Genomic DNA, 25536 nt, shown 5'->3' with positions numbered 1-25536 from the left:
GAAACGTGGTATTCATGAAAATCCCGTAAATTCTGAAAAAACGTTCATATCTTACTTGTGCTCCTGAGTGTGTGTAAATTTATGCATAAGAAGACTAATGAATGATTGGATCGGATTGATTACTGTATTTTAATATATGGATTATGCTGTCAAGTTTAAATCACTTATTTATTTCAATTACACACACAAATTTAATATTTTTTTTTATCCACATTTAAGAAATATTGAATATACAAAAGATAAAGAGAAGCCGTATAAAGGGAGGGCGGTAGCCATAAGCCGAGGTGCTGTAAATGGTAGAATTGATATTACTGGAAGATTTAACAAATAGGAGAATGGTATAATTTTTTTTTCAGAGGATGAAAACTGACTTATAAGATCCGTTTGCTTCATCTTTTAATGCTGTGCAACACTTCTGAGCCAGCATTAGTTCAGCTGACAACAACAACCTGCATTATTCCTGGGAATGTCCCTGTTTTGTCTTTGCTTGGATTTTCTATTGCCATGTTTCAAAAGAGAGGAAAGTGACCGATCTGGTATGTCTCAACCTACAATGAGCCATATACTCCCTAGTGTGCTGTGTGCCATAATCCGGCTTGTTCCGGGACACATCACATTCCTCCTCCAGCCCTAAACGAAAGTCTAGTGAGGATCTGGCTCTGTAAAGCAAAGGTTCCTGACATTTATAGAGCAACCTTTCTTTTCACCTTTTTACATATTTTCTTTAAACTTGAACTCATCTCTCTTACAGCTGCTGAAATGTCCTCTACCGCTCTGAGCATAGCCTCCTGCTTTTAAGACAGCATCAGTGAGGACTCTTGGTTTCTCTCCATATTTTGGCCTTTTCAGGAGCTGTGACTCCACTGGTTATGCTGCTAAATAATATTTTTTTATTCTTGTAGACGTGAGTCAAAAGTACTTCCACTTTTGCCTCTTTTTGACAGTTTAGTAGTCGTTCTATGCTTTCCGCTCTGTGATCTTTGTCTTTTATTTTGTCTTTTCACCTATTTACAGGTGAATATGAAGAAAATCAGAGTTTCTGAAACTTCTGTGAATCTGATGCAAATCTTTAGTTCAACTGTTTTTAATGAGCTGAGTGATTTTTTTTTTCTGTTCTACAATTCAGGTGCGTTCAATGGATGTGGATTTTTTTTTTCTTGCTTTGACTTTCAAAGATAATTGAAGATTCATCATTTACTTTTAATTATTGTTCTTTACTGCAAAAAAGTGTTGACGGAGAATGACAGAGATCCTTGCATACCGAATTGTATGTGCTTTACGCCATCTGTTAAACTAATAAATCTAAAGAAATCTGTTATGTTTAAGACAGAACCCTGTTGATATAAAATGCCTTGTGTTTTCCCAGCAGAGTGATACAGTGATCCCTACTTCCATATGTGCATTTGCCATAAGGTTTGACCATGTGAACAATGTAGCTTACTTGGGAGGTATCATAAATCTCATACCCTTTCCCACACTAATGCAGGTCTGTGGTACTGTAAAGGACAGAAAAAATACTTTAAGTGTCTTCCTTCTGTAAAAGCTCCCTGGTCTTCCATTAAATAATGCCATATTGGGCTGATGGGTGGGATAGAAGCTCCCAGTCTACCTTTTAACAGGCTGATCATGACATACCAACATAGCCCTGCAAAGGGTTTTATCCAATGTTAGTCTTTCATTACTCCATATAAAATAAGAGCTCTTGTGAGATTTACAAGTATTATGTAGTATTACCTGAGGTACTTGCTGTCTTACTAACTGAGGGCGATGACTCTGCTAAACTGTCAGAAACCACCCAGCAGCACAGGCGAAACAGTGTGAAACTCATGGTTTCTCAAAAGAACCAAAACATAATGCAGCTTAAAAGCTGCTTATATCTATATACTTATTTCAAAATATGCTTGTTGCAATTAACAACTTAACTGTCTTTTCTGTTGACTTTACGTCACTATTAATAATAGTGCACATAGACAGGCTTCTGAGTGAAGGAAGAGGAAAGCAAAAATGGCCATGCTCTCAGGGAGGGAGGGGTGGCATACTTTCTCTCCCCTGTCAATCACAGTGACACTGACCAATCATGGGTGTCTGTGGGCTCATGCATGCAGAAGGGGGCAGATAGCGCTTTCCTCTGAGTGTCTTTCTGTTACGCTGACACTGACGTTGCATGAAAAGATGTAGTTGGCTGGCTTCATGTGCCTCAGAGGAAGCACATGATAGCTTTCACCCTCCCTGGTTGGGGAGATGCCTGATGGGTGGGATTTGGAATAAATTGAATAAATTCATGAATAAATTAAAGAGAAAATTGAGGGAAAAGAAATAGTGCACATAGACAGTAATCCAAGGATTGAACCAGGGGCTCAGGAGCATTGAACATGTAACTAAATTAAATCTTTGCCTGCCTGTCTTACATACCAAATGTGTTTGTTGACACAGTCTGCATAATCAGCTTTTAAATAGACCTTTATACTGAAACATATGATTAAATAAATGATAATAAATGATCAGCTTGGATGATTATGTAAAAGCTGTGACAACCTTAATGATAAATATTTGGGCTACACTGACAATCATCATATTTATGAATTACAGACGCAGGAGGGTGTTCAGCTGAATCTGATTTCACTAATGGACCTGCTTATTTGAAAGTCTAATCAAGTGTTGTGTTGATGAAGCAAATATAAATACCAGGGGTCACAGTGCTGATACAGAGTGTATATGATAGAAATCACAGTTACAAACTTAATGTCCAAATGACTGTACAGACTACATAATTGTGAAATGACATTTTTTGACACATATAAATGTTACCGTGTAAATGATGTACTCACTTGTGTGTCTATGATGTGGAACATGTCTGCTCCATTGCCCACCAGCATGTTAGGTATCCTTATGTCCACGGTGGAGCCCGGCAGTCTGCTTGGCCCATTGTTTATCACCTAAACCAACAACATTGTGGAAGTGGATACATGCAGAAGTCCAGCTTCAATTATTTGTATTTTAGATGTCATCATGATCATCATGATATGGTACTGTTTCAAAAAGACACTGTAGAGCCCTTCTATTTGTTTTTGTTTTTTAATTTACAGCATGCAAGAAAATCCACTCTATAAGCATTGCAGTATCTGATAAATAATTGCATACCTGAAACGTAAAGTTGAGAGGCTGGAAGTTGCACTCCAAGTCCTCCAGCTGAACAAAGCGAGAAGAGTCAACAGAATTTCCATACACGAATGAAGAAGGAGTAACCACACTGCGGAGACAGGGGTAGATATCACGTATCTGTTTTGATCTAATATTGCCAGGTCCACATTGACATATTAAATACAATAGTAACACAAAACATCACTGAAACATAAAGCACAATTTTAAAAAAAGTGTATTTTTGTGATTATATGGAAAAAAAGATGCAAATATGACATATAAGTATTTTTACTATTTATATATAACATAAAGCTGCTGAAAAACTCTATATCAATAGCTAAATATATCTATAGCTATAATATTACTGTCCCTATAGTAGAGCAAAGTCTTAGAAACGTTGATCTAAAACTATTAGGGGCTGAAGGACAACCTGCAAATCAGAGTTGTTTATATTCACTTTTATGCCTCTATTTGAAACAGGACTCTGATGGTGTGTTTTAGACCTGTCTTATTCTGAAAATCCCTAGCATTACAACCAGCTGTGTAATAAAAACAGAACAGCTGCTCAGCCAGTGTTCAGCTGCAGGGTGTGTGTGCAGTGCACAATTGTGTACAATAATTAACACTGAACACTGTTACTGTGCAGGACGTTCAAAACAAAATGTAAAGCTTGTCATGGGATGAGAATGATCACATTAATTTGCAAAAGATAGCATATTTTGTGTAGGTCTTACATATTTCTGAAAAATAACCATTTCGCATTTTAATTATTGGTTTGTAGTTCAGTCAGGAAGGAGCGTAACAGATACCGACATGACACAGGTATGCATAGCCTATTCATTAGTTTAGTTTAGTTCATGTAGTTGTGTGTTTAATGTGAGCTGTGTGCCATGTGAGCTGTGTGTAATGTGAGCTGTTTTAATATGAGTTGTTTAATGTGAGCTATGTGTTTAATGTGAGTTGTGTTTGAGTTGTGTTTAATATGAGCTGTGTTTAATATGAGTTGTGTTTAATTTGAGCTGTGTTTAATTTGAGCTGTGTTTAATGTCAGCTGTGTGTAATGTGAGTTGTGTTTAATGTGAGCTGTGTTTAATTTGAGTTGTGTTTAATGTGAGCTGTGTGTAATGTGAGCTGTGTTTAATGTGAGCTGTGTTTAATGTGAGTTGTGTTTAATTTGAGTTGTGTTTAATGTGAGCTGTGTTTAATTTGAGTTGTGTTTAATGTGAGTTGTGTAATGTGAGTTGTGTTTAATGTGAGCTGTGTTTAATTTGAGCTGTGTTTAATTTGAGTTGTGTTTAATTTGAGCTGTGTTTAATATGAGCTTTGTTTAATTTGACTTGTGTTTAATGTGAGTTGTGTTTAATTTGAATTGTGTTTAATGTGAGCTGTGTTTAATCTGAGTTGTGTTTAATATGAGTTGTTTAATGTTAGCTGTGTGTAATGTGAGTTGTGTTTAATGTGAGCTGTGTTTAATTTGAGCTGTGTTTAATTTGAGTTGTGTTTAATTTGAGCTGTGTTTAATATGAGCTTTGTTTAATTTGACTTGTGTTTAATGTGAGTTGTGTTTAATCTGAGTTGTGTTTAATATGAGTTGTTTAATGTTAGGTGTGTTTAATGTGAGCTGTGTTTAATGTGAGCTGTGTTTAATTTGAGCTGTGTTTAATTTGAGTTGTGTTTAATTTGAGCTGTGTGTAATATGAGCTTTGTTTAATTTGACTTGTGTTTAATTTGAGCTGTGTTTAATTTGAGTTGTGTTTAATATGAGTTGTGTTTAATATGAGTTGTTTAATGTGAGCTGTGTGTAATGTGAGTTGTGTTTAATGTGAGTTGTGTTTAATGTGAGCTGTGTTTAATGTGAGCTGTGTGTAATGTGAATTGTGTTTAATGTAAGCTCTGTTTAATATGAGCTGTGTTTAATATGAGCTGTGTTTAATGTGAGCTGTGTGTAATGTGAGCTGTGTTTAATGTGAGTTGTGTTTAATATGAGCTGTTTTTATTGTGAGCTGTTTTTAATGTGAGTTATGTTTAATGTGTTTAATGTGAGCTGTGTTTAGTGTGAGCTGTTTTTAATGTGAGCTGTGTTTAGTGTGAGCTGTGTTTAGTGTGAGCTGTGTTTAATGTGAGCTGTGTTCAATGTGAGATGTGTTCAGTGTGAGCTGTTTTTAATGTGAGCTGTGTTTAATGTGAGCTGTGTTCAATGTGAGCTGTGTTTAATGTGAGCTGTGTTTAATGTGAGCTGTGTTCAGTGTGAGCTGTGTTTAATGTGAGCTGTGTTTAATGTCAGCTGTGTTTAATGTGAGCTGTGTTCAGTGTGAGCTGTGTTCAGTGTGAGCTGTGTTTAATGTGAACTGTGTGTAATGTGAATTGTGTTTAATGTAAGCTCTGTTTAATATGAGCTGTGTTTAATATGAGCTGTGTTTAATGTGAGCTGTGTGTAATGTGAGCTGTGTTTAATGTGAGTTGTGTTTAATATGAGCTGTTTTTATTGTGAGCTGTTTTTAATGTGAGTTATGTTTAATGTGTTTAATGTGAGCTGTGTTTAGTGTGAGCTGTTTTTAATGTGAGCTGTGTTTAATGTGAGCTGTGTTCAGTGTGAGCTGTTTTTAATGTGAGCTGTGTTTAATGTGAGCTGTGTTTAATGTGAGTTGTGTTTAATATGAGCTGTTTTTATTGTGAGCTGTTTTTAATGTGAGTTATGTTTAATGTGTTTAATGTGAGCTGTGTTCAGTGTGAGCTGTTTTTAATGTGAGCTGTGTTTAATGTGAGCTGTGTTCAGTGTGAGCTGTGTTTAATGTGAGCTGTGTTTAATGTGAGCTGTGTTCAGTGTGAGCTGTTTTTAATGTGAGCTGTGTTTAATGTGAGCTGTGTTTAATGTGAGCTGTGTTCAGTGTGAGCTGTGTTCAGTGTGAGCTGTTTTTAATGTGAGCTGTTTTTAATGTGAGCTGTGTTCAGTGTGAGCTGTTTTTAATGTGAGCTGTTTTTAATGTCAGCTGTGTTCAGTGTGAGCTGTTTTTAATGTGAGCTGTGTTTAATGTGAGCTGTGTTCAGTGTGAGCTGTGTTCAGTGTGAGCTGTTTTTAATGTGAGCTGTGTTTAATGTAAATTGTGTTTAATGTGAGCTGTGTTCAGTGTGAGCTGTTTTTAATGTGAGCTGTGTTTAATGTGAGCTGTGTTCAGTGTGAGCTGTGTTTAATGTGAGCTGTTTTTAATGTGAGCTGTGTTTAATGTAAACTGTGTTTAAAGTGAGCTGTGTTTAGACCTCTGATGGACTGAACTCTTACCCAGTCACAGCTGTGTCCACTTCATGCATCAGCGGGATGGACAGCTCCAACGTGTTATCGTGTAATTTGTTCTCATGTTCTGGGTTGGCACTAAGTTACACAAACAAGATTCACAAGCACAGCGAGTAAAAGAACAGTCAATAACAAAGTTCAATCACACATCAGCACTTACTATACCTGGCTTTATAGAAATATTATACATTGTTTATTTTCTGTCCAGTAGTCTGTGAGGTATAAAATAAATAACTTTCTGCACTGCAGTCTTCTTAAAAATGCATTAGGGAGGGATTAATTCCAGTTTTGTAATTTATTAAATGTATACTACAAGCCTTTGACTAATGAAAACACATCTGAGCAGTGCTGTTTTTTTTTTTCAAGACTTTTCTTAAAAAGGCCAAATATGGAATCCAACCAGTTAAGTACAAATATAAATGATATATTTATATATATGTTTATATGAGATATATTGCATACAATATATATATATATGTACACATCAAGGCTCACCTCCTGGCATGTACTAAAAATAGCAGTGTGTCATTTTCACCAGACAGATGACTTGTGTCAAAAAGTACAGACAGATGGTACTAAAAGAGAAAGGAACATAGACACATTAAAAAAAGATCAGAAGTACAGATTTCAGAAATTTTCTGCTGAAAGAACTACTAGATTTAACATTCTTAAAGGAAAAGGTGCATGAAACAAATTGAGATGTACTTAATAGTTAATAAAAAGGGTGCATAAGTCGATCTATTTTACTTAGGTAAAGTGGCTCTTATGTGTCCACCTTAGTCTGGGCTCTCATGAAAGGAAATCCCACACTGCATTTGAGGAAGTCCAGCTGAATCAGTTCACAGGAAATTCCCTTCTCTTCCTGCAGGAGAAATCGACATTTGGTTAAAGGAATAAAAAAGTTAAGTGTGGAAATGACTCAAATAGACATGTTCTACGATACAACACAATTCAAAGCTGGAATATGAATGGGACAAAATTAGCTTAGCAAGTTCCGTTGTTTTGGTTGCTATGGTGATGTGAATGACTTCTTGAATTTCCAATCGGCTTAAAAGAGTAAGAACTACTATTTAATGATAGTGCAGGAGGCTGGATTGCTCAGAGTACTAGTGGAGAAAATGACAATGGCACATCTTTGCAGTCTATCTCAACCATTAAGCCTTTAACTTAGAACGCCTAGCTGATCTACTGATCAAAAACCAAGCAAAAAAACCCAATAATACTGTAAGACTGTGAATTTTCTCTGTGGTTTCTATGCACAAACCATGACAGCCTTATAAAGGACATGAACAATAAAATGCACCTGACACATTTTTTTGTCCTCACATACTCATACACACACACACATAGAACAACATATAAAAAAATGGACAGTAAAAGTGAAAACCTCCAGACAGTATGTTTGGAAGCTTGTCCAAACACTGTGTAACTTCTTTGGCTGGATTGTGTAAACAATAAGGCTTTGACCCTTGCAGGGAATGAACATTCATGGTTCATGGAGCTGGCCTTCTACAGATCAAGCGTGGGAAGACTGAAGAAAGCTGAGAGCCGTCAGGACTCTGACAAGTGCACTGATAAAACAGACAAACTGGTGCTCATCACACTTTGTGCAGAAAGAGGAGTGGAGGACTCAGAGGCTGTGGAGCTGCACGTGAGTCTTGGGCCTTATGCACTTCCCCCTCCCTGAGTTTACAGTGGGGTTATTCTTAGCTTGACTAGAGTGCACTTGGAAGAAAATATATCAATAAATTGTCTATGCAGATAACAGGGATGGGAGAGCTCAGAAATGTTTGTGAAACACGCAACATAAAACTATGATACTTTGGCTGTGTATATTTGAGTCACTTTGCATGTGACTTGTTTTACTCACTTCATCACAGTTTAGACAAAGTTTATTCCATAAGCACCCGGTGTGGCCCAGGGTGGCAGAGTGTTATTTTACGTTCACAAAGCGAGAGTAAATAAGTACCACTCACACACATCTGCACCAGTAATGACAGGGGAGTCCTGGGACTACTGGGGTGCCAGAATTTCCTCTATTTCCTGACTGCACAGTGCTGCTGCACAAACAGCAAACACTCCCTCAGGAGAGGGCAAAGGAAGTGAAGACAGTTTGTTTACCCATTGTCCACCTGGCAGTCTGTGAGAAAGACCCGACATATGGACACTCTCTCTCTGGACATGGGAGTCTGTTTTCTCTACGTTCTGCATGTTTTTTTTTTGTCTCACTTTTGCTGGCTTGTGCTCTGAAAGCCTGTTTGCTCAGAGATGGTTTAGTGAAAAGGACAAGACCCAGGAGACCTTCACTTTCGTCTCCTCTTCTCACAGCACTCCCAGATTTATTTTAACACAAGCAAATATAAACTCTACACGAATGCTAAAGGGAAAGAACCTAAATCTGGCCATTTGCTTTTTTTTTTTTTTTCTATTGTCCCTTAACCAGCGAACAGACAACTTCACTAATCACAGGATGTCAGAAAACACAAGGACGTACCCTTCCTTAACACATCAGTCTGTATAAAAGCTGTGACGTAGCCTCTTTATCTCCTTAAATCAAAGAAGAGGGTATATCCTCTATCTCTAATTAACACATCAGCTGCCTTTGATTGTGATTCTGAAGGAGTTTCTGAAACCCATCAGCTGGTATAGCTCAGCGCAGGAATAAGGTTGTAAAAAAAACACAAACAATGAAGTCTACTACAAAACAAAAGGAGTGTACGAGCTCATATGTGGTCCAACAATGTGGGAAAGAGCACCATGAGAATTGTTCTGGCTTGACCTCCGCTCCGCTCTGAGTCATATCGACATTGCTGACTCTTTTCTGAGCTGGACTACTGTGAAGGTTTAACAGTGTGTACAGTAATAGAATAGCCAACACAGTGTTGATTCCTGTATGTATTGTTCTTTCCAGATGGGTCATGCCCTCTGTACCATCCATAAAACCTTGGTTTCAACAAAAGGAAATAAATGACACTAGATAGGGAAGAATATATAAATAATTATATATACACGACATAGTTATTAATATCTACTGTATATTAAATGAATAATTTCATATTTATTTTTAATTCTTTATATTAAGGTTCCCTTAACTAATATTATTTACTGAATTAATAATCTTTATTATTTACTAATATTAAATAATAGTATTAGTATTTACTAATTCTAATCATTTTTATTTAAAACTGGAAATAAACACAAATTTTGAAAATTCTCAAACAAAGAAAAGGAAATGTGCAGCATCTTGACTATTCAATATTCAAGATGTTGCACAATTTCTAGGTTACTATTTATATTTAAGAAAATTTGTGATATCATGTTAACTCCTTTGTACAAAAGGTCAGCTTTTCCATGAGTCTTATCGCTTCTATTGAAGCACGTGTTCAGACACACCGCTGAATTTGATCTAACATGGATCAGTGGGTTTTACACAAACTTGAGAGTAAAATATCAGCTCCTGTTATTAAAACAAATACTAATACTAACACCGAATACTAAGCAACTCTGAAATTCATGTGAATATTTTTAAGATTCTACCTGTCACTCAAGTTATTGCTGATAATATCATTTGTAATGAAAACCTTTGTGTTAAATTAAAAAGAATGCCACACAGAAGCACTAAGTGGTCACTAGTGGTCTCAGACTTTTGGACCCCACTGAATATATTTAAAAATCACTTTTTTAAATTGCAAACTCCATCTGCCAGATTATTTAGTTTTTCTGTGCCACTCTTAAACTTATTTCTATCGATGCTTGACAGATGGAATAACTTTGAGGGAACGAAACTGGAAGTCGTCAACGGCGATTACGCCTGTCAGTCCCACGTTTGTTTTCCTCTCTAAAGTAAAATCCACACATTGTTCGAATCTGAGTAAGGCCAGTGTGACCGATATCTCAAAAGGCACACATGTTCTTACCACAGAATGTGTTCTGATAACTTTACTTTCAGTAAAACATATGGAACTGGAGGTCAGTTGAAAAGATGCTCCTGAAGGCTGAGATATGATGATAAAGAAGGCTGAGATATGATGATAACCAGCTGCTTTAGCTCACCTCACTAAATCTGCTGCACCTCCTGTTTCCTGCACTTCCTCTTCTACAGAACTGGCTATCTCACTGTCGTTTGCAAAGCTAGAATATGCTACATATGTCTGTGTTGTAAAGACTCACCCTTTGCAGAAAGTTTATGTAGTGAACCTCCCTGGAAAAATTTAGGTAGATGTTGGTGTCATAAGCATCATCTCCAGCATTGACAATGGTTATATTGAGGGAGACATTTTTCACCCCTCCAAGAGCAAGATGAGGCCTGATGTGATGTCTGAGTAAAAAACATGACAGAAAATGTAGGACAACTTAATGGTGAGGCCTTAAATCATTATGGCATATGCATGCAAAGCACATCCTCAACTATGTCGATATGTTTCAAAGGTTTTCTAATGTTGAGTCTGATGTAAACTAGTACAGTTTATGTATTCCTTTTGGACCAATGGGATATCATACACACACACACACACACACACACACACACACATACACACACCAGAGTTTAAACATCTAGATGAGTCAACTGGTGAAAGGTTCACATATGACTTCAGCGATGAGGTTAAGGAAACACTAGTGCCATTTGGACAAAAAGACCCAAATCATTACAAAGCAGTCTCTGAGACCTCCTTAAGAGCTGGAAATGGCCCACATCCAGCGCTAGTCAGAGCCAAGCATGTGTCAGAGCCCCAGCATACACACCCACACCGACTCAACCTTTATGACGTCAGTGTCCTAAAATGGGATAGCAAGCAGCAGCCAAGTACAATGAGAGCAACGAGGAAGAAAACAGAATAACAGACGGAAGATTTTACCCTGAAAGCAGCAGTTTGCCATGTAGCTTCAGGTCAGCAGCACAGTCATCGGACAGACAGTTCTTCTCAAACCAAGTCTGCAAACAGACAAAGTACAGGATGTTTACACAACTTAAATGTCAGTGTGATAAATGGTAAATCTAATACTAGAGGGTGCTATTGTGCAAGAATTCAGACACTGGGCTTGGATACTGCATGGACATTTTTCTGATCAAGGGTGGCTCAATCTTCACCTTTAAAGATTCCAAAACTGAATTCCAGTTACAGTCCATCAAAATAAAATAATATTTTTGCTGGAATTATAAATTTGGCACCTCTGCTTTTGTGCTTATTAATAAAAACTGTGAATAGTTAGAAAGGATACTAATTCCATGATAATTGATTCCTGATGTACTAAAAGATTTTTATACTAGAGGGTAAAACATATGGGCTAACAAAAGTGTAGGCATTAAGATGAGCTTTACACAAATAAAGCCATCAGTCATTCACATTCCACTCAAGTAAAGTCAACATCCATTAATGCCTGGGAAATGAAACCACACCTGAATCTGAAATCACTGAGAAACTAGTGAAATGTTTAACAAATGAAGTTATTCTTCACTTAATCATGCTGCAGAGGCGAAGAACAAATGGAAGTGGGGAGACGTTTACCATGATCTCTTTCGGATGGTCAATACTATCTAACCTCATTCCTTGCTGCAATCTTCTCTCCTTTCCTCCAGCGCAGTACAGGAGAGAGTGAAGCAAGCTCATGCTCCTGATGTACATCCAGCACATGTTTGCCCAGCCTGTACGATGCCTCAAAAGTGATGGCTGCAAACACATCCTTCACTTCTTTCTGTGGAAACGCAATTACACAGGTTTAAACGGTGCACATGTTCCTAATGGCACTGTACTCTGCACAGTGACAATAAAGTTGAATCTAATCTAATCTAATAGCATAAAAATTCATCCACTGCATGACTCAATCAGCTGTAATGTCCTTTTAAACAAACCTCTTACGAATCATACCCTTCATATTATTCTTATTTTTCAGAGAAACTAGCTGTGTCATTAAATTCATCACATATTTCAGCTTGGCTTAAAAGCAAAGCAGTGCCATTGAAATGTACCCTAACAGTGGGAAGAACGTAGCTGGCCATAATGCCCCCTCCCTCCCTTCAGCATCCTTTCTCCTGGCAGTATACGCTGGATCCAGAACAGTAAAGTTTCCTTTGGCACAGAACTTGGAAACACTCAAGCAAAATGCTGAATATGATCAAAACCCCATGATAGTTAAAGGATACCAGTAAAACATGGATAAAGTAAGCCTTTAGTGCTTCCTCTTTCCCATGTCCATTAAACATCACTCAGCTCTTTGAAGATAGATGTTAGGCTTGGTTTTCATCATTTCATTGTCTTTGGCCACACAGAGGAAACAAAAGCAAACTGCTCTGTTAGCAGCTCTGTGCCTACCAACTTAATGTCACTGATGTCTGATAATGCATACTCTGCAAACCCTTTGTGTAAACACTGGTCAGGTTGCTGCTATACCTCCAGCGCATTCCTCTCCCATCCTCCATCTCTCTTTGTTTTCTTTGTTTTATCTATTACTTTTCCTATAGCTACCCACCCATCATTTCCTCAGCAGGGTTAAATAAGAGCATTACTGCATCAGGGCACACTGGGCCTAGAATGCTCCCTACCTCCAATCTACCACTGAGGGCAACATTAATGAAACTAAAAATCTACCTCCATTTTACAAAAAAAAGTTGAAAATCAATATAAAAAATATTTTAGGAAAATAAAAAAGTTTTGCTGAGTTCTGCCAAGTTAGATGTGAATTAAACACTATATGACATGTATATCAGAAAGAATGGGCAGGGGGAGGTGGGTGTGAGTCAAAGGGTGAGCAAAGGTTTATTCAAGAACATATTAGAGAATATTGTTATCAGAAATGGAAATGCAAAATTTGATATGAAATGATATATTTGCATAAACTATTTGATCATACACTGACAGAGAATGATAAATATACTGTATAATTGAGTTAAGTAACCACTTAACTAGTTTAAAGAGTTAAGGCAAAGCTGTAGAATAGAATTATACGTTATATAGCCAAAAGTTTGTGGACACCTGACCATCACACCCATATGTCCTTGCTGATCATCCTATTCCAAAAACATGGGCATTAAGATGGATTTGGTCCTCCCTTTGCTGCTACAACAGACTCCACTCTTCTGGGAAGGCTTTCCACTAGAGTTTGGAGCATGGCTGTGGGGATTTGTCCATTCAACCACAAGAGCATCATCCAGTTAATCCCGAACGTGTTCAGTGGAGTTGGGGTCAGAGATCTGTGCATTCCACTAATTTTCATCCACATCAGCCATGACAAAGCATGTCATTATAAACCTCGCTTTGCGCACACGGGCACTGTCATGCTGCAACAGGTTTGGGCCCCTTAGCTCCAGTGAAAGGAAATCTTAATTCTATAGCAAACAAAGCCATTCTAGACAATTGTGTGCTTCCAAATCTGTGGCAACATATTGTGGAAGGCTCATGTATGGGTGTGATGGTCAGATGTCCACATACTTTTGCCCATATAATGTAACTGAAGAAACTGTGGTACATGAACAAAAGTAAATATAGGAAGTACACTGCAGAGCCAAGTTTGATAAATTCATGATAATCTACTATTTCACCTCGTCTAGTTGCAGAGATAGTGTTGCAGCAATAAAATTAACAACATAATTTTTTAGAGTACACGCGTTCATGGTTTACAGAGATAAATAGCCTCCTACGTCCTGTAGCAATTAAAGAAAACGATATATACGGGGCTAGTGAACTGTCCTGCCAATGACCCTTACCCTGGAGACCGCTTAAGATTAGGACGTCAACATCCAGACATCGGCACAGGGTTCTGGCAGTCTGTCTGCCATTTTCACTGGGCCACATGAGAATAAAATTGGCCACACACAAGCTTAAATTGCAAAAATAAACATTCCAAAAATAATAACTAGAAGATAAACTTAACAGACAAGTGAAGAAATCAAAGCTGCATTGAGATTTTAACCTCCACTCAGACTTTAACCTCTGGTCACACTTATGTGGACATTTCACTCTGCCCCTGTAAAAAATGCTGCAAATCTGAGAATGCCACTAAGAAATAACATAATTTACTTCTCGTGATAGTATAAAATAGGTCATATAAGCACTTAGCACTTCATCATCATAAGCTTCCTTTCTTTTGGAACCCTTACAGAGGGGAACCCTATCTATAGCAGCATCTGTGGAGCTCCCAATGTTAAAAGCTTCTTTTTTAAATTGGAACAAACCCCCAAACAACTGTTCCTTATGTATCACATAGCAAGCGCAAGCCAATCAGGTCTGTAACCAGAGTGCACTCTGTTTACACCAATGGTTTCCATTTTAAATAGCAAAGGCTTTCTCTGAGAGCATGTAGTTTTGTTTTTTTTCTGTATGAATATGTTATGCAGGACACAATATCTATAAGATCAAGACTTATACAGGAGACCATGTACAATTTAACAGCCTTGTATTTAAACACATTACATTTAACATTTACAACTGAGAACATCTGATTAACAATAAATATCTTAATATATCCACTACATGAATCTTCTTCTTCTGCAGTGCTATAAATCCATTCATTCCCATATTTACCTGGGCAGTCATAGTCATCCAAAGATCATTAAAGGAAACCTCCATGCTGAAATACATTAAAGACGTTTATTCTGAAATATGTGGTGTTAATTTGTTAGTTGGTGCTATATTTTCATTAATCGTGTGAGAAGTTAGCAGTTGTGTGCTGCTCTGATGTCAAAGGACAACAGTGCCAGCGCCAGCACACTTACAATGGAGTTTAATAGGAGAAAATTATTAAACAATCTCAAACATAAGGGATAACAGTTAGGTTTTGCTGTTAGCTCCTAAAAACCAAAGAGCAAGAGCTTCTTTTCTCACTCACCATTTTTCAGTGGTGTTCAGTGTCATATTAAGGAGAACTCCAGCTTGGAATTAGAGGAGACAGCAAATGTTGGATTTAAAGTTCCAGAATGCAATGCAGCTATACCATGCAGTTGCATTGAGTTAGTTGGCTAGTTAGTGATCGACTTGATGACAAGCACAATGACTTTAACAGTGGTTATTAGCATGAAAGTTAAATCTCTGGAACCTGATCAGTGTGAGCCAAGTGTACAGATGAGGAGGACAAACTAAAGGACTAAGGCACTGCTGTATAACTCTATTTAGGTAAAGCATGGGATAATTCCCACTGGTGCGAATATTAGCACGTAGTCAGTGGCATTGTGGGTAATGTAGGACACCATTAACCAAAGTGAAAAATAGACTAATATGTTGATGAAACAAGTCTAAAAAACTCATTTAATCTCACACGAAATTAGCATTAAAATACATGTAGCACAGGGTCGATTGTTCCTTTAAAGGCAACCTCATGCTGTTGAACACAGGACCAATGAAACATAAAAGAGCTGATTGGATGGAAGGTAAGACAGCATGTCAAGTCACCCATAACATTACACTCAAGGAGTATGAGTAACTTCATACAAAATCTCTCAAGTCATCCTTAAAAACTGGTGACGCAATGTGGAAATAACAAGCAGATGGATGCTACCAAGCTAACAATAAATGTTAGCTAACTAAGTAGTATGTTAAGATTAATGACTGATATATGGAAAATGTAATTCAGGAACAAAACCTATATATTCTGACCCTTTTATTGGTAGCTATTGTTAAATGCTCAAATTTTGGCCTCAGAACAGAACATGTTTTCATGATGAGAGACACTTTCTCCCCTGTCAATCAGAGCAACAGTATCGATGGTGACTATGAGCTCAAGTATGCGGAAGAGGGCAGATAGTGCTCTCGTCTGAGTGTGTTACGCTGTCCTGTGACAGAGCATAAAGTTAGAAAAGATAAGGAGGTTTGGCTCCATGTGTCTTAGAGGAAGCATGTGTTAGCCCCAGATAGGTGGCAGGTGTTGTGTAATAGGGGAGAGTTAGCTAGTGAAGAGTTGGAGGCATTTCCAAATCATATATTAACAGCATTCCCATCCTGCTCTCAGTGTTTCCAGGACGAGGATATACTCCAGATTAATGAGTACAGTCTGGATTTCCTGATGAGGCTGAAGGTATAGGCATGTTTCTATTACTTCTTCTCTTAGCAAATGATATTTTTGTGTAACTTTGTTAATCAATTTATTATTTAATATAGAAAAAAAATACATCAAAACAATATTAGGCTGATTTTAAAGACCTAATCTGGTGTGGATTGAATGAACCTCTCCACAAATCTCAGACTATATTTTTAGAAATTGATTGGACTTCAAATTATGAACAGAGAGCAAAATCTATGACCCATTCAAGTTTGAACAACCGAAGCATTGAGAGAGGGAATGATGTAATGAAATGGCTCTGAGATTGATTATATCACAGCTTGCATACCTTAAACTATGAGCTAAGCTCTGCTTTGATCTACTAAAAGTGTTAGTGTAACCAAAAAACAAAATGGTCACATTGCACAATTTCTTCCTTTATGCTGGCAGTGTGTTTCAGTTACCAAGGGAGGGAGAGGGGATGACATCAGCCAGGCAGACCCAGATCATTCCTGGATATAAGGCTGTGTGCTCCCTGTTCAGTCGTCCCAGGGCTAAAGCAAGCCATGCAAGCAATCTGTTTAAATGCACCTTGACAGAACAGTTGGATAGTATATTAAGCACCTCAACACGCAACATCAGCTATCAATTTAGTTCTTGGTAAAGCCATTAATCTGTGACTAGAAAATAACTGTAATAACTTTTAACCCTTTCCAATGCTTCACTACGAATGCTTGTAAAACTTTCTTATATAAATGCCAGGAATCTGAAGTGAAACATAACAAAAAAAACCCTATAAACCTTCCTACATGGAAAACAGCCAAGTGATCCAAGTGTTGCATCAGCATTACGTTAAACACCTTGAGTGAAACATCGGCGTATATCCCTTTAATACATTTACGAGACAGCAGAACCTGATCTCTTCCTCCCACAGAGAATCTAGCGGAATTGGGAAGTAACCACAAGAAATGACTCCAAGAAACTGTGATGATAAAAACAGCCCATATAGCCCAACTACTAATAATACTCAGAGGCCATTCAGAATCTGTTTGTAAATTATTATGATGAAAAAACTAAATTATCCCCATGCACATTCCAAAACCAAGCTATTCTACACTGTAAAAAACAAATTTATCAATACAGGTCTAGGATATTTTCTAGTATTTTCATCTTTTGAAGCCTTTCACGTAAAATGTATTAAATTATATACATATATCTAACAATATCAGCAGATTTATCACTTGCATTAAATCTTGCATATACCTATAATATCATGAGTAATGCATTATCTCCAGTTCCCAATTCAGAGACTATAGCCAACAAATTCCAGTCCATCAGGTAATCCTATCTATGTTTTAGTTTTAGGCAGGAGGGGGGAGGCACGAACAGCACACTGGTGTAAATTGCTCTCCAAAATACCTAAGCACATCTGAAACTCATGATTAAACACAGATAGTCATTCCTTAGCCATTAGCCTGTATACAGAAATGTTTCATTTTCCAAACAAATCAAACTAAAAGCTCTCCAAAAGCTGTGAGTTAAGCCAAGAAGAAGAGCTACACTCCTACAGGCAGCATTCACAGGCCCATAGCACATTTTAAGCACCAACAGAACAGCTATAAATTTTCCCATGGGAAAGGGTCACTCAAAGCCCAGCAATGGATAAGAGCGTACAGGCCGCGTGGAACACGGCGTTTTAGCATTCGGGAGGATGATCACACTAATAGGCAGAAAACTCATTCCATCTGTGGTGCTGTCCTTTTTCCTCTCTTAACTCTACCACATTTTGTTCCTCCTGATTCTCATACATTCTCACAGGGTCTTCACAAGCACCACACATACAGTAGGGTCCAAAAGTCTGAGACCACATTGACAATTTGGGATTATTATATTTTTTTTTTTGGAAATAAACAGAAAATTGAACATTTTTAAAAATTCTAGAACAAAACAAGTAAATGTGTAACATCTTAACTATTCAATATTCAAGACTGTGCACAATCTTTAGGTCGTTATTTAAATTTTAAACAAATTCGTGATCACATTAACTCCTTTGTACATACGGTGAGATTTTCCACGAGTTTTATCCCTTCCATTGAAGCACATGTTCAGATGACACATTGATGAATTTGATCTAAATGGATCATTAGGTTTTATACAAACTTGGAGTCTGTGTCAGCTCGAGTGCAAAAAGCAAAAAGGGGGCATACCAAATACTAAGAAACTCTGAAAAGATAGATAGTTAGATTGAAAAAAGACTGCCAAACAGAAACATTTTCACTAGCGGTATCAGACTTTCGGACCCACTGTACCAACATATACATTTGCACACTGTGATTGGGTCCCCAATTACTTTCCTCACACGAGACTTTAGTTTAGTGCTATTATTTACCTATTTAATCATCTATACATGATATTATACTTCCCTGACATCCAGTGATCTTTAATCTGATTGTATTACATTACCAGACCTGTGAACTTTTACGCATTTTGCGTAGGAGCTCCGCAATTCAACTACTCTAGTATGAGTTATGACTCCAAATTCAACCAGTCTTTTTCTTCTGAATAAACCAGAAGATGATCCAATCGACATATTAATCTGGAATGATTTGCACAGCGGTTTTAACACTCTGATATTAACTGACACCGCTTGCCTCCAACTCACCGGTTCCTTTCTTGTTGTCTTGGGATTTATCTGAAACTTTCAGAAAGGTTTTTTCCAAATGATGCAGTCTCTGTGTGGTCCAAAGACTTTTATATTTGCGTACAATTGTTCGTGCATATGCTCATGGTAAATTGATTTGTTTGGAAATTGCTACAAAGGAGGAACCAGACTTGCGGAGGTCTACATAAACTGTACATACTGTATTCCCTCACCAGTCTCTCTTTTTACTCTCTCCTGAATTTAATAAGACAGAAGACTACAGCGTGTAATATGGAGAAAATGTGTAAACTCCCTGAAAACTTTCCCCTGGTGGAAGATTTACCGTTACAAAATGCTGACTCTGGAGACTCCTTCCATAAATGCAAAAGAAACTTCTCCTTCTAACCATATCCAGTGTTATACATATTGCTATATAAATGATAATGTATTAGAACGAGAACATTAATATGAAACTATGAGTTGCTTTGCAGCCGGCATTACTATTAGAGAAAATTAAGCGACACCTTCCAACCAATCAAGTTTGAGAATTCAACACTGCTGTGGAATAACAAGTTTTAAGCAATGTCAGTCCTGTAAGCATCATCTAAATGTACTCACATGTAGCCAGCAACAAGAGGAATTTCTGCCTGCAGGAGAGTTGCTGCAACATTCGATTTGCTCATGACATCCTGCTCTTTAAAAATAATGGAAAATAAAACACATCTCTAAAGCAGATATACTGCCTTGACTCTTTTCCTGTTGTTATCATCATTAAAAACTAAAGTCTGGGAATAACAGCACAAATTTTTTTACATTTTTTTTATATTTTTAATATGGACAGTACTGTGCAAAAGTCTTAGGCACATGCAAAGAAATGCTGTAGAGCCTTCGAAATGATGAAATAATGAAATTAAATGTTTCTACATTAAATACTATAAAGAGCAGTAAACAGTAATAAATGAAACTAAGTCAATATTTGGTGTGAAAAATCAGTAGTCTCAGGTACAGTGTGTGCAGTTTTATAAGGAAATGAGCTGTAAGTGTTACTGAGCATCTTGCAGAAGCAGCCACAGTTCTTCTGGAGACTTTGACTGTCACACTTGCTTCTTATTTTTGCAGCAAAACCCAGCAGCCTTCATTATGTTTTTTGTCTGAAAAGTGTCTCTTATGTAATATGCTGCGTACTTTACTGACACTAAGTGTCAAAACCTGGTCCAAGAAACACACAACTTCCACACAATTAACCAAACAAACAAGATTCCTCAGATTACTCAGAAGACTCGTAATGGAAGAAATGCCTTGATTATGATGGCATCCAACAGCAATCTCCTTTGATTAGGAAGAATTACAAAACACAGCACCTTTGACTTGTATTATCGTGGCTTGCTTTATATACACATAGTTTCACTTTCCTCTAATGGATCCTAATTAGTGTTCTCCTTTAGTTGGTTATGCTCAAGTTCCTCTAATAATAAATACACCCCCAGTTCTACTTGCACAGTGAGCAGGTGGGTCCCCTCAAGTAAAATTAGAGAGATCACTATTGTACTAGTCAGTGAAATCCTCCACTCCTCCCATCTCATTCCCTGCCTTCGTTCCCCCAATCGCTTACCCTCTGCTCTTTGAGTAGTGTAGTTAATTTTTTTGGTTTGGCTAATCGACAGAAGGGACACAACCAACAGACTCCAACCAGGGAAAATTCATTTGGGGAAGGGGGGACTCCACACAGAAAAAACACAGTTGAGGAAGGGGGGACTCCAACCAGGAAAAACACATTTGAGGTGGGGGGATTGGGATCAGGTCCTTTTATGGAAGTAAACTTGGACAGGGTTTAGTGACTGACGGAGGCTATGAGCGCATGACGTCATCAGCTTTCACTCTGTTTTGCCCTTTCAATATAAAGCGTAAGAAGTGTGCCTAAGACAGGAATCTCCTTTTTAAAATGTCTGAACTTTCCATCAACTGCTGAAGTATAACCCCATTTCAGGCTGGAGGTGTAAATATTTGGAATAAATTAGGAACACACTTGCTGGTCCCCAGTTGCTCAATAAGCTTAAGGGTCCTTTTGAGGCGTGTTTTTCACATAGTCATTAGTGTTACAACTGTCTAATGTTTTAAAGACTCAATCAGCAGGACATCCTCCTATTTAATGTAAACAGGAGAATGTCCTGTTCATTTTAAATCATTGCATACTTATGAAAAACTACAAAAAACTGCTGCACATAGTGGGGTATAAAAGGTACAGTGACTGCATGAAAGGTCATAAAGTTCATTCATCCACAGTAAAGTTCAATAAAGCTGTTGCTAGTTCATAAATATAATTCATTAGATTTAAAATGAGATATAGATATGAAAATATCTAATCAAAAATATCATAATATAAAGGATGAAGTATTTAAAAGTACATAGAGTATTTCATTATTCACAATTTAGCCACTATTTAAAAGCATGTGGTGTATATGGACCTGTAATCACTGCATATGAATATATCTTTACTTATACCACTGCCTCCTGTGTAAGAAATATGACAGAACACTGATCTTATGCAACATTTTCATTAAATACTTAAACTCAACTCAACATTCGGTCATGGAGCCAGAATTAGGAAAGTACTAGCTTTCACTGTACCTGCGTGTGTTTAAATATGATGTGACTATTTACAACCAAAACCAAATGAGAATAAGGACTGAGAGGCGACATTTGCTCTTTTTAAAGTCCAGGTTAAAATGATTTTTCATTTTCTTAAACACACAAGCATTCAATAATAACAGCTACTTTATACCTGTGAAAGCAAAAAAAAAAATGTTTTGTGTATGTATACTTTTATTTACAGCTCAAATATCAGGCGTAGAGTGGCACTTAACATTAGGGTTAGAGCTACATTTAGTTTTAAGATGACTGAGATTTTGTTCCAACATTAAGGCTGATGCATAATGCTAACACGTATAGCAACACAAAAAATGCATGTTTGTGTGTCTATTCGTCTTTTTCAGACATTCTGTGTATGATTCTGTGTTGTTTTAACACAATCGTTTAATCTCCTGTGTGTGATGTGTGTGTGCGTTTAAACCCTGATACACCTACAAATAAAACAGAAAGCTGAACTTCTAGGAAACTAGATACAATTAAGCAAAAAGCAGGGTAGAGACTAGGCTTAATCACTGAATTGAATGATTGTATATCAGCAATATAGAAACAAGCAGATGGAACACTACAGATATTAAAGCACACTATCACACTAGTCAGATCAAATCCTCTGACCTTTAAATACAGCTAATGAAAAGAGCAGGATAAGAAAACTTGCCAACCCTGTTTATATATTTTTCCTAGCTGAATATATATGTATGTAAATAACGCTGCCCAACATCATTAAGGACATTAATGAATGATCCATGATGACAGAACATTTGTCTGGAAATACATGTGCTCATTTTGGACTTGAGTCTTCCACGGTATTCACTACGGGTAGGGTTGTGCACATTTCAGTATTTTTTCCATCGTGGAGTTTTATAAATAGGTGCTGGAGTGGCAAGCATGCTTAATGGGAGACAGCTGGATATGATTACCTTCCTGCTATGTAGATTCATTGTATCAGCTTTCTTGGCCTGGGGTAAATGGAACCAGTGGAATGGCATTGAGGGAATGGCAGTGTCATGTGGAACTGAAACAGGGGCAAACACAAAGCTGACTGGTGGCAGGCAGTCTAGCAATCTCTCCATGAGCCAGAACCCTGCATGGCCTCACAACACTGGTATGAGAGAGGTGTGTGTGTGTGTGTGTGTGTTCTATGGCAGCATAATCAAATTCAAATGCTAATTTAGGAAACTCATTATGCACATTCATGTGAATGTGCATAATCTGAGATATAATTCAAATTCAATTGTAAAACATGTAATTACATCTGCATTTTTGTGCACAACAATGTACAAATGGCTGTCTGCCAAAACTGAAATGTAAAGTTCATTTACATCTCATTTTCAGTGTCAAAACAGGTCTGATTCTGCAGTATTAACAAAGATTAAACAAAGATTTTGTTTCTATTTGATATTGCACTTTGTCATCCTTATTCCACACATCCACAAAAAAAAACTTTGCAAATTTGCCATTTGTATTTGCATTTAGAATGGACCTTTTTTGGTGCAGAGCACCTTTTGGAGAATGTATTTATATATTTCTATTTCTATATTTATGTATGTCTAGTTGTATTGTATATATAGTCTGCCCAGGAAGAAAAGAAGGCCAATTCTGTTGTTTTTGCTCAAGACATCTCGATTTGATATCAAAAGATGAATGAGACGATAGATCAATATTTTAGCTTTCATTTCCTGATATTTACATCTAGATGTATTAAACACCTTAGAACATGGCACCTTTGGTGGCAGACCACCCAATTTTTAGGTGATCAAATGTATAGGAACAGTCTTAAAGTAAAGTAAATAACACTTATTATTTGGTTGCATATCCCTTGCTTGAAATCAATAATTGCATCAAGTTGGTGATCCAGTGACATCACAAAACTGTTGCATTCTTCTTTTGTGATGTTTTTCCATTCTTTTCCAGTACTGTAGCTTCCTTCAGTTGTTGTTTGTTTTGGGGGTTTCTCCCTTCAGTCTCCTCCTCAGGAGGTGAAATGCATGCTCAATTGAGTTAAGGTCTGGTGATTGACTTGGCCAGTCTAAAACCTTCCACTTTTTTTCCCCAGTGAAGTTCTTTATTGCGTTTGCAGTGTGTTTTGGGTCATTATCTTGCTGCATGATGAACTTCCTCCCAATTAGATTGGATACATTTCTTTGTAAATTGACAGATAAATGTTTCTGTATACTTCTGAATTCAATCTGCTGCTACCATTATGAGTTACATCATCAATAAAGATTAGTGAGCCTGTTCCAGAAACAGCCATGCAAGCCCAAGCCATGACACTGCCTCCACCATGCTTGACCGATGAGCTTATATGTTTTGGATCATGAACAGATTCTTTCTTTCTCCACACTTTGGCCTTTCCATCACTTTGGTAGAGGTTAGTTTTGCTTCCAGAACCTTTGTGGATAATCTCTGTATTTCTTTGTGAATTCTAATCTGGCCTTCTGATTCTTACTTCTGATGAGTGATTTGCATCTTGTGGTATGGCCTCTATATATCTGTTCTCGAAGTCTACTTCGAATGGCGGATTGTGATACCTTCACCCCTGCCCTGTGGAGGTTGCTGGTGATGTCACTGACTGTTGTTTTTGGATTTTTCTTCACAGCTCTCACAATTTTTCTGTCATCAACTGCTGTTGTTTTCCTTAGCTGACCTGTTCAATGTCTGGCTGTTAGTACACCAGTGGTTTCTTTCTTTTTTAGGACATTCCATGTTGTTTTATTGGCTATGCCCAGTGCTTGTGCAATGGCTCTGATCGATTTTCCCTCTTTTCTCAGCTTCAAAATGGCTTACTTTTCTCCCATGGACAGCTCTCTGGTCTTCATGTTGGTTTATCCTTTTTAACAACAAACGCAGTCTTCACAGGAAAAAAACCAGAGCTCAAACCAAGAGTAGACATTCAGAGCTATTAATTGTTTAAACAGTCTAACAGGACACACCTGGGCAACAAGAAACACCTGTCAGTCACACGTTCCAATATTTGAAAAATGGGTGGGTTCAAACAAAAGATGCCATGTTCTAAGATTTGTAACACATCTAGATGTAAATATCAGCAAATGAAAGCTGAAATTCTGATCTATCGTCTCATGTTCATCTTTTGCTCTCAAACTCAAATGTCTTCACTGTATAGCAAAAACAACAGAATCGGCCTTGCCTTTCCAATACTTTCGGAAGGAACTGTATATAGTCATAAGATTAATAGTAAAGAACAAATGTATCTAAAAATATATAGAAAGAGAATGCAATAGGAAGAACTGTGAACAGCTACTTCATCTGACTCTCAGTCACTGACATTACTTTGTTCTGGTTTAAGAGTTAATTGCAAGCTGAAGAGTGATTGGTACACTCAGCAATTTTGGTGGAACTTAGCCTAAGCTAGCTGTTATCATTCATTCATCTTCAATAACTGCTTTATCCTGTTCAGGATCGCAGTGGATCCAGAGCCTATCCCTGTAACGCTGGGCACAAGGCAGGGGAATTCATCCTGGAGGGGGTTGCAGGGCACCATGCACACACACACACACACAGATTCATACCTAGGGCCAATTTATCTTAGCTAATCCACCTGCCTGCATGTTTTTGGACATTATGAGGGAGGAAACCAGAGAACTCACAGACAGTAACCTGATCTTAGAGAACAGGCAGTAACCTGAGCTCAGGATCAAACCAAGGACCTAAGAGTTGTAAGGCAACAATACAAACCACTGCACCACCATTAACTTATGTTTTCAAAAATATGTCAGTGTTCCCTCAAAAATACATGCCTGGATTAGAACCCTTTAATGATTGACAGACCAACTGTACATAAACCTCCTTGTCCTGATTGGTTGGATGTTGGTGATCTACAACATTA

General features: G+C 37.5%; 1 protein-coding gene across 2 annotated transcripts in view; it reads right to left on the bottom strand.

The window, feature by feature from the left end:
• The window catches only part of itga9 (integrin, alpha 9), a 74811-nt gene that overhangs the window by 10374 nt on the left and 38901 nt on the right, over positions 1 to 25536 (bottom strand). For both annotated transcript variants that reach the window (XM_034302617.2, XM_053232328.1), the window contains exons 16-23: positions 11975 to 12127; positions 11290 to 11366; positions 10604 to 10751; positions 7209 to 7295; positions 6929 to 7008; positions 6422 to 6511; positions 3142 to 3250; positions 2829 to 2936 (exon numbers count right to left, since the gene is read on the bottom strand). In XM_034302617.2, coding sequence (XP_034158508.2) covers positions 2829 to 2936; positions 3142 to 3250; positions 6422 to 6511; positions 6929 to 7008; positions 7209 to 7295; positions 10604 to 10751; positions 11290 to 11366; positions 11975 to 12127 — 852 coding nt within the window. The remainder of the gene's footprint in view (positions 1 to 2828; positions 2937 to 3141; positions 3251 to 6421; positions 6512 to 6928; positions 7009 to 7208; positions 7296 to 10603; positions 10752 to 11289; positions 11367 to 11974; positions 12128 to 25536) is intronic.

The sequence above is a fragment of the Pangasianodon hypophthalmus genome, chromosome 3 (genome assembly GCF_027358585.1).
Source record: "Pangasianodon hypophthalmus isolate fPanHyp1 chromosome 3, fPanHyp1.pri, whole genome shotgun sequence".
NCBI lineage: Eukaryota > Metazoa > Chordata > Actinopteri > Siluriformes > Pangasiidae > Pangasianodon > Pangasianodon hypophthalmus.
This window is presented reverse-complemented; position numbering and strand designations above follow the sequence as displayed.